Genomic DNA, 10,459 nt, shown 5'->3' on the forward strand with positions numbered 1-10,459 from the left:
TTTGGATTATCCCATTCTAAACTAAATCACTGAAAAATCTCTCTCATTGACACCTCCTCTTCCTAACCCCCTTCTCATCATTCTTCTCTCTCAACCCAAACTCTCTTTCAAAATTCTAAATATGCATTCCGATTTTCATTCCACTGACGAACTAAATATTTTTAGATGATTCGTTATTCTATTTTTCATTTCATTACAATTCAATTTTATTTTCAATTCTAGTTTAATCATGAACCAAAAATGCTCTGAAAGTGCTTCTCAATTGATGTAGTGCAACAACGAATAAAAGTAATGCTAGATTGTACATCTTACACCGCACTTATTCAATGCATCACTCTCTACTTATCTTATCAATTTTTTATTTTTAACTAAAATTCGATATAAACTTTTTGTCAATCATATGATGAAAAGATTATAAGATTTACACAGGATATGGATGGTGGAGGTGGTGGTGTGCTGGTGAGACTTAATCCCTTCCTTTCTTTAATTATTAAGTCAGTCTCATTTTGTGTGCGCTTGCCTCAGGTGCTTGCTTACCGCTGAGAACTTTCAGTTTCGGCCTGTTGATCATGCGCGCTTCAGTGGTTGTGTTGGTGGTGTCGTGGCACGGTGAATTCATAGCCAACATCTAAATAAGAAAGACATCATAATATTAGAAGATGCCAAGTAGCTCATTAGAAGAAAACTATGGAATTAGAAAACAAGGCGAAAGAACTGAAAATTTATTATCACGATAATAATGCGGAATTAGGATTAATATTATCTTTTGTCATATTTCTATCTCGGAAAACTACATCTATAAATAAGCCCGGCCCCAATTTTTTAGCAACAGACCGACAGATTTGACTGGAAATCTTTTGTCCAGTGCACCAAACTACCTAAACAGAATACGGCCATAAGATTGTCATGTCCGGTTAAACGTATGTCTCGTTAAATATTTGTGACAGCCGATCGATCAATAATATTTGGAACTGACTGTCTTTAGTGCAAGTGGAAAAATGTTTGATGGTTGGTATCTGAGATTTCAAATTTGAAGCGTAATTACTTCATATTTTCAGCAAAATTTATTTCTAAAAAAATATTTCTAAAAAAAAAAAGTTCCAAGCTATCGGTTAGTGGGATCAAATAAAAGGGAACAAGTTATTACACCCGAACCCAGCCCGATTTATATACCAGGGGCCAACTAATGATACATTAGCTCGAATTGCGCAATCATAAATGGTTAGATGATGGGTTCGGTTGAATCAGATCGGGAAATGAGTTCGGTTCGCACGTGTGAACGAGTATCTCCGACGAGTGGGCCCACGCTTTTAATGTCTCGAACGCGACATGCATCTTCGTTCGCATGGCGATCGAGCACATGAGCGCACTTCAATGTGGGAAAGGGGGTACAGATCGTCGTCGTCTCACGTAGGAATTAGGAAAGTGTTGCTCGTTGCAGATAAACGCAGAACGCGTTACAACTGGCCCCGAATTTAAAGCGTGCCATCGTGTCACTTTCTCACCAGTAAATATGTCACTGATCGTTTTGTTTCACAGCTTTGGCTACGATTTTTCTTTTTCTGTACATAGATAGATTCTCCTTACACATTTGTTTCGAAACATCACTTGATGAAAACCTTAAACATTTATATCTATGTTCGAAGTTCTACGGCTCAACTCAATACATCTTATACATACTTGATATTTCTTATTCGGATGCCCTCATAACTTCTAATGCAATATGAATTGGTAAACAAAAATCGTACGAAGATGGAGTTTGGCGCCTAATGCAAGTGGCGAAACCCTCGAAACGAGGATAAGAAAAAATATGGAAGGTATATGAGGGAACTTGTACAAATACATGATCCCCCTCTCCAAGCTTTGGATTAAATAAGACCATATTTTTCCTTTTGCAAAGATTAAATTTGCCCAAAGAGTATATATTGCAACAACTTCTGTTTTTTGCTTTGACAGGAAATATGGGCATATGTGCATTACGTTGAGAATTTTTCGCACCTACAAAAGAAATGTGGGTAGTACGGTAATGATTCATTTCTTATGGACGGAACGCTGACTAGTTACACTTTTTGGGAGCAAATAATAGACAATTCCGTAAGCAATTGATGTATCCCTATACAATTACTTCGACCGACCTACATGTACGTTGATGAGCAATAACATAAGCTCATAGGTAGTAAAATATAGAATTTTTGTGTGTAGATTACATGTATCCTCTTTTCACTCCAATAAATGCTCCAATTGTATTACATAAATCACTCATCGTTCTCCAACTCAAAGTTGGGACCCCACGTAATTAACATTTTATTAGGCTTTCCTTTGTTATTCTATTAAATTTCTGGTTCATCGTGCAAACAAGTAATTCAAAAATATTAAATCAACAATTAATAATTAAATCGGCAATTTTATTATGTGGGGGGAGCTTTTTGGTGGCTTATTTGGTGAGCAGATTAAAACTTTTCATCTCTTCTTTCAAAAAATAAAAAGAAAAAAAATAAAAATACAGTTACCTCACTAGTCGCTACTCGCTACTCGCTAGTAGCTGTATCCGAGTAACCTGTGAAAGTAAGAAGCGGCCGCCGCCGAAGTCGAACAGCTATAAAGGTCGTTCAGAGCATCCGGGGTTTTAGTTATTAGAAATGAATTCAAATTTAATGCATTGCATTGCATACGCGTTGGAGCAGTTTCTTTTTTTTTTTTTCTTTCCTGGGCCTTTTTACATTTCAATTTAGATCTGAGACCTCTATCTAGAGCTAAATCGCCACTTTTTCCCCTTCCACTCCACGCTTCTATCAGTAAAAGAGAGAGCTTTTGAGAGGTACTGCTACTGCTCTATACCTTTCTTAAGCTTAGATTGGTTTTGTGAGCTTATCTCAAATGTGTATCACCTTTTTTATGTGCAAATTTCGATGGGTTGTTCCTCGGAGGGGGTTGCGCGTGAGCTTATGATTTGTTTGGATTTTTCGCTCAAAATGGGTTGCAGTTAATTGTATCTTTCTGTGCTTAGATGAATCATATTTTTGCGAGATCCTTAATTTCCATTTTGTTTAAAGTATTCTTTAAAGTGAGCCATTGCTCTTCTACTCTGACTTGTGTCGGTTATCATATTTTATGTTGCACTAATGTGTTAATTTATTTGGGTTATGACATTCCTTGGGCACTACTTTGTTGTGGCATTACAGGGGAATAATTGTTCCCATAAATGCTACCGAGGAAAAAAAAAATAAATCAGAAGAATAGCTGTTTTGGACAAGCCGGATTATCCCAGCTTAACCGAGGAATAACATAACCTCTAACTTTATCCCAATTATTGCTCTTGATGTTGTAGTTGTGGTGACAGGAGATCTACCACTACGCACCGCTTTGTTTCTTAAATCATCTCGTTGAGCTATTGAGCAAATAGTTTCGGTGAATTACAGAAAAATTTGGCATTTTTGGTTGTCATACAAGGATAGTTGAACAATATTCTATCTAAAGGTTTGCAATTTCAGTTTTTGTAGTGGGATCGCAAATACTTCTGATTCATTTCACCGTTTGGTTTTGAGATAACAGCACGTTATGTTAATTCCGCTTTCATAGATGGAATTCTAGTCCATTGACGATATACTAGTTAAAGACATTTTTAATGAAAGAAACATATCTTTGTTCAGAACACAATTAAATGGTTGAACATGCATAACTATTTTATTGAATATCTTGTTATGTTATCGTCATCGATCAAAGTTTCTTGAGCTATATCAACTTCTTGTTTCCCGCAGGGACTTCATTTGTAGCACATAATGACGAACAAAGATTCCAAATCGGGGATTTACCCTAATAAAAGGTCCCGAGTTGTACCAATGTCCTTGATGCTCATGGTACTATGTGGATTTTCATTCTACCTTGGAGGAATCTATTGCTCTGAGAAAAACAGATTCTTTAATAAGGATGCAGTTCCTCTAATTCGACCACTCAAAGAGACGACAGTCGTCCCCCTCAAAATTAAGCCTGTTGTATTTCCAGAGTGCAGCAGTGATTATCAAGATTACACGCCGTGCACAGACCCTAGGGTATGTGTAATTTCTGCTTTCTGATGCATTGCCAATATAAGATGCCATTGCTGTTTATTGCAGAACTCTATAGAAAAGGTCTATTTAATGAGCTGGAAATTCAAATTTGATTCAGGTTTACTTAGCAGTGTAAATTCATGTTTTTGAAAGGATAATTTGGTTTATAATGATTTCTTTATTTTGTTTGCGACGAACAAGATCATACTGAAGCTTCAACATTCCCTTTTCTTCTTGGATGCCACATTTTTGCATGCACGCTGCAGTTTAATGTATATATATATATATATATATATATATATATATATAGTCCAGCTATGGTGCTTGTAAAAGTACCAAGTACTTGGTGCTTGTAAGTTTTTTACCGTTAGATCTATTCCTCGTATTATTTTCAACCATTAGAGGTGGAAGAAGTATGGTAATTACAGACTGACTTACATGGAACGCCACTGTCCGCCAATGACTGAGAGAGAAGAATGTTTGGTGCCTCCTCCTGATGGGTACAAGCCACCAATTAGATGGCCGAAGAGCAGAAATGAATGTTGGTATAGGTAGTTTCCTTCTACTTGCAGTTCCTTTTTCGGGTAAAATGCTTGAATAGTCTCCGTACTTTCACGATATTGTGACTTGTCCTGAACTTTTCCCTTAAACATTTTAGCCCATAAACATTGTTATATATTGCAGTTTTGTACTAGGCCATCCAAAATAGCTATCGCTTGTTCAGTCACATGCTGAGCATGTGACCCTTCCACTTTGAATAACCATTTTAACCCTGTTTAAAATAGACTGAAATGAGGGACCATTTAATGATTGAAGGGTAAAGTGGTTGTTTTACAGGAAAGGGGAGCATGTAACTAAACTACCGTGGCGTATGTTGGACTCTCAGGGATGTGACTGCATTATATAAAGTGAGGGACTGAAATATTTAAGTGAAAAGTTCAGCGCAGTATTTTGCAAGTACAGGGGAGTACTCATGCATTTTACCATCCTTCTTAATCATTCAAGACATCTTTAACTCTATACTGAAGCTACACCCATGTATTTACATTATCCAGAAATGTTCCTTATGACTGGATAAATAATCGGAAATCAAATCAGCACTGGCTAAGGAAAGAAGGTGATAAATTCTTCTTCCCTGGGGGAGGTACTATGTTCCCAAATGGAGTTGGCGCCTATCTTGATCTGATGCAAAGTCTAATACCTGAAATGAAGGACGGAACTGTCCGAACTGCTATTGACACTGGCTGTGGGGTAAGTATTCAATTACAGACGAAACAATTTTGACAGTGTAACAATTTAAAGGCCCTCTTCAGTCAATTCAGTTTCTTTTTTTTTTTACCTTATTATATCCTTATGTATGAAGGATACATTTGAGAATAAATTTCAAGCAAATGCATCAGTTGTCAACTATGAATCTTAGAAAGCTCATTCTGTCACTAGCTGCCACCTGTACTATACTAACTCGTCAAGGGCATTTTGGTTGATGAGATATATGTAGCATTACTTGTATTTACTTGTTACCTTTTTTATTAATATTTTTGTTTTTGTTTTACATTATTAGGTTGCCAGCTGGGGAGGTGATTTATTAGACCGTGGAGTTTTGACGGTTTCACTTGCACCTAGAGACAATCATGAGGCTCAAATACAATTTGCTCTCGAACGTGGCATTCCAGCAATTTTAGGCATTATTTCTACTCAACGTCTTCCTTTTCCATCCAATTCATTTGATTTGGCCCACTGTTCGAGATGCCTTATCCCATGGACGGAATTTGGTAACTTATTTTTTTTCTTCAAGTCACATTTATGTTTTACGAATGATGATTTGAAATCATTTTGTTCTCTACTTCGGCTTTTTTGAGGTATTTTAAATATATATAGACCCTCAAATATGCAAAATGGCCATAAAGTCTACCGTGAAATCAGTATTTGCATGCATACCCTTGAAAACCTTGCTTACTTGCACATGTTTTCTTGCCAAGTTCATCTATGCTAAAACAGCTTTTGCTTATGTACCCTGGCAGGGGCATGAATGCAAATAAAATTCTCTCTCAGGGGCACACATGCAAATTTAAACTTTCTATATATATATATATATATATATATATATATATATATATATATATATATATATATATATATATACTGCCTATTTGGAGGGGCATATATGCAAAACAGCCCCCTTTTCCAACCTTCATAAGTCATTTTCGATACTCTCCTAAGTAGTTTTGTGGTGATTCCATCTATTCACCACTCTAAATTGTACTTTATAACATTTCAGGCGGCATTTATCTAATGGAAGTGCATAGACTACTTAGGCCTGGTGGGTTCTGGGTGCTCTCTGGGCCTCCCATAAACTATGAAAACCGATGGCATGGGTGGAACACAACAGTAGAGGAAAAAAAAGCTGATTTTGACAAATTAGAGAAATTGCTTGCAAGCTTGTGCTTCAAACTATACAATAAAAAGGGTGACATTGCTGTGTGGCAAAAAGCTCTAGATAACAGCTGCTATGATAAGCTGAATCCTGCTACTTACCCTTCAAAGTGTGATGACAGCATGGATGCAGATTCTGTGTGGTATACTCCGCTCCGCTCATGCTTAACCGTTCCAAACCCTAATTTCAATAAATTTGGACTAAACTCCACTCCTAAATGGCCTGACCGGTTAGATGTAGCTTCAGAGCGGATCACCATGGTTCCTGGTGGGAATTCTGGTGGATTTAAGCATGATAACAGTAAGTGGAAAGCGAGGGCAAACCATTATAAGAGTTTCCTTCCTGCTCTTGGAAGTGATAAAATTCGAAATGTTATGGATATGAATACACTGTATGGGGGCTTTGCTGCTGCACTTATAAATGACCCTGTGTGGGTGATGAATGTTGTTTCTTCTTATGGTGTGAACTCACTTGGTGTGGTCTATGACCGGGGACTGATTGGTACCTACCATGATTGGTAAGTCAATTGTATTCATCTCTACTTCTATATTATATTGAGAGTTTTCTTTTTTTCTTTTTTTCTTTTTTTTTGGCATAACGAAGGTTTTAGTGTTCACTGAGATTAACATGATGTGTTTTACTTGATAAAAACAAGGAAAAACGGAAGTGATTCACTTACTAGTACATTTTAGGTTGCAAAATTTCTTTTCTAGCGAGCACAGCTACTGTTTCTGCATTGTTTATAGCGAGAATTGTTTTTCTGAAATCTAGATTAGAATGAATATGCAGCCTGACATACTCATTTATAAACTTTGCTAGTATCACATCATGCTTTTTGGGAAGATGAGAGCTTAGGTGGTTTAATATTTGTTATTACTTATGTGAATCCAGTGGTTTTATTTCTTGTGCAATATGTTTTTATGTCTAATTCTGCTATTCTTTCTACTTATTATCCGCTTTTGCAGTTAAAAATATAGTTACTTTTTGGTTGTCCTGTCCATTTACAGGTGTGAGGCTTTCTCAACTTATCCTCGAACATATGATCTCTTGCACCTCGATGGCCTGTTTACTGCTGAAAGTCACAGGTATATTATGTGAGCCAGATTCTTGGTTTGATTCCTTTTCCCCCTTTTCTTTTCGTTTTTCTTTTGCATGAAGAACAAGCTCATTAACTCTTCAGTTTCAGGTAATGCAGCTAGTTTGAAGTTTTCTCAAATAGATAGAAAGCTAATTTTAATCTACTTGTTTGTTTCAGGCAATGCACTAGTTTTAATTTTTTCTCAAATAAGTAGGAGGTGATAAACCAATTCATATAACAATTAAAAAATTGATACGAAGTAGTATGCTAGTTAAAAAAGATTAAGAACATTTTGTCCTAGAGTTACATGCCTCTCATATCAAAAGCCCTATTATTATCTTTGTTATGCTGATTGGTAAAGCTTTGCTCAACTTAAGAGTATATTTAAATCTACCAAGCTTTATTCTAAAAATTGCATGCATTACTATATATATATATATATATATATATATATATATATATATATATATTTTTTTTTTCATCCTTGCACTCGTATGTTGACAGATGTGAGGTGAAATATGTGCTCCTCGAGATGGATCGGATCCTACGACCAAGTGGGTATGCTATTATCCGCGAGTCTAGCTATTTCATAGATTCCATAGCGACCATCGCCAGAGGTATGGGATGGGATTGCCAGAAGAAGGACACTGAATACAACATTGAAAAGGAGAAGCTGCTAATATGCCAGAAGAAACTTTGGTATCCAAAGCACAGTGAACAATATGGAAGTGCGAGTAAATAAAGGGACTTTTTTACAAAATAATCCTCTAAAACTCTATAATTTATAAAATAATCCTGCCAAATTTATATTTGGCAAACGCGGTGAATCGTTCACCGCATTCTTTCATGCTTTAAAAGTAGTGAATCGTTCATCACATTCACTCATGGCTTTTAAAGGCAATGAATCATTCACCGCATTCACTTATGCCTTTTGAATGCGGTAAATCGTTCACCGCATTCACTCATACCTTTTACAGGCGGTGAATCGTTTACCGCATTTATTAAGATTGTATATGAATTATATAATAAATAGAAAAAAGTGAGGTTGCTAGAATTATAAGTGGATTATTAGAATTTTTATTTGATAGTTAGGATTGTATGAATAGATTATTATGATTTTCATATTGTTAAGATTATATAAAATTGTAGGGATAGATTATTAGAATTTTCACGTTGTTAAAATTATATGTAATTTGTTGAAAATTGTTATGTGGTCGTTAGGATTATATATGAGATATAGAAAGAAACAGTTAATAAGTGAAAGACGGAGAATAATTCACCGCCATGTGGGAAAAATTCATAGGGTTATTTATCTAATTAGATAATTTTATAGGATTATTTTTTAAAAAAGTCCTAAATAAAGACTAATTAAAGTAGTTTAGGATAGAAGGTATATACAGAGAAAATCCTCAGATTCTTTGAGTCAGACTTCTCTTATTATGTAGGCTCGCCAAAAACATACTGCAAGATCGAATTTAGAAATCTTGAAGTTAGGATTAATCAATTTTTGTGTATTCTTTAGCAAGGAGCATCAGTAGAATTTCATATTCCATAATTGTTGAAGCAACCGGATAAATGGCAATTACATCTAAAACTTTTTATGTATTCAATTAGTTCCGTGCAATGGTGGTTGAATGAGTGTTAGTAAGTAAAATATCATTGAAGTAAGTTGTGTGCTACAATGCTGCATAGTGTGTGTTTCTTGGATTGCAAAAGTTATGGTATCGTGGCCTGAGATGAATATGGATGAATTTTCATATCCATGCTCACAAATTTGTAGTTCTTATGCTTTTTTTTTTTAAAAAAAAAAATTGAGAGAGAGATAGGTAGTATGTTATTCATTTTGTCTATTTCATTTAGAAATAAACTTAGCTAGAAATATGAATCAACTAGAATGCTTATTTTTCTTTAGTTGGATTTTTTTCCTGCAGTTGCTTTTCGTCTTTTCGACAAAGAAAAATCGCCCTGTATTTGTCAATATGTTTACGGAGCGCACCGGCCGTTGACCGGCAGTTGCAAAGGCGTACATGTTATGAACTTCTTCTTTTTTTTTTCTCCCGATTTGATTTGTAAATTATGTTGAGATACATGATTTGTATTTTCAATTTTTTAGCTTTTAGATTTTAATTGTTTTTATAATTACCACAAAACATGAAATTTCTCATCGCAGTGGATAGTTTAAAATTTGAGATTACATGCAATGAAAAATCAAATTATATAAACGAAGTTCGAATTTTAATTAATTCATATTTTTAGCTAAATTTATTTTTTAAAAAATAAACGAAATTTGATAGAATGGTGTGCTTGCTACTAGGCATGATTTGACATTTGAGCCTTATTTGGGTTAAGTAATTTTTGTTTTCTACCAGAAGAAGCTGTTGACCATCCGTTGGATCGCACGTGAGTTGGATCCCAACACGTCTGGAGGATTGACTGAGCAATACATTTTTTCTATATTGAAAGAGAAATGCTATTTGTATACTGAAAAAAAAAAAAATACAAAGATCTTTTGAATTTTAGCTCTTTTATAAATCGGGCGCTTGAACTTTTAACCTTTATCAAATAATTTAATAATTTTTTTTAATTAAAGTTATTGATTATCGAATACATAATTATTTTTGTTGTATGTAATGTATCTAATTTTATAAAGCCTCAAAACATTGAAAAAAAATATTTGTTGTATTTGAACGTATAAAAAAATAATGAAAATTAAAGTTTGGTTCAACCATTTCTTCGATCATCTAACTTTTATTTTGAGAAAAAAATAGCACGTTACATGCTTCTTTCATATAAAACTTCAATCCCCTAACTTAATTATCAATACTAAAAGAGAAAAAATAATTTTTTTACATATATATTTTGAAGCCTTACAGAATTATATAAATGATATTCGATTAAGAT

At 34.7% G+C, this 10,459-nt stretch overlaps 1 protein-coding gene across 3 annotated transcripts; it reads left to right on the forward strand.

Annotated features, from left to right (window-relative positions):
* LOC109707030 (probable methyltransferase PMT21) lies at window positions 2,518-9,350 on the forward strand. Of its 3 annotated transcripts, none has more exons than XM_020228075.1 (8): window positions 2,518-2,604; window positions 3,759-4,049; window positions 4,449-4,597; window positions 5,102-5,297; window positions 5,608-5,818; window positions 6,325-6,997; window positions 7,488-7,565; window positions 8,063-9,350. In XM_020228075.1, the coding sequence occupies exons 2-8, from the start codon at window positions 3,780-3,782 to the stop codon at window positions 8,298-8,300; spliced, it is 1,815 nt and encodes a 604-aa protein (XP_020083664.1). In that variant the 5' UTR covers window positions 2,518-2,604; window positions 3,759-3,779; the 3' UTR covers window positions 8,301-9,350. The 3 variants fall into 3 exon arrangements, with proteins under 3 accessions (XP_020083664.1, XP_020083662.1, XP_020083665.1); XM_020228073.1 differs by lacking the exon at window positions 2,518-2,604 and adding an exon at window positions 2,626-2,818; XM_020228076.1 differs by lacking the exon at window positions 2,518-2,604 and having other exon boundaries at window positions 3,911-4,049; window positions 4,475-4,597.

The sequence above is a fragment of the Ananas comosus genome, linkage group 3 (genome assembly GCF_001540865.1).
Source record: "Ananas comosus cultivar F153 linkage group 3, ASM154086v1, whole genome shotgun sequence".
Lineage (NCBI taxonomy): Eukaryota > Viridiplantae > Streptophyta > Magnoliopsida > Poales > Bromeliaceae > Ananas > Ananas comosus.

What these genes read in the sequence shown, in the direction of transcription:
- LOC109707030 (XM_020228075.1), top strand. Translation starts at nt 3,780, where the DNA reads ATGACGAACAAAGATTCCAAATCGGGGATTTACCCTAATAAAAGGTCC. An exon ending in TATCCCATGGACGGAATTTG is followed by an intron (nt 5,819 to 6,324) that starts GTAACTTATTTT and finishes ATAACATTTCAG; the next exon opens with GCGGCATTTATCTAATGGAA. An exon ending in TTTACTGCTGAAAGTCACAG is followed by an intron (nt 7,566 to 8,062) that starts GTATATTATGTG and finishes GTATGTTGACAG; the next exon opens with ATGTGAGGTGAAATATGTGC.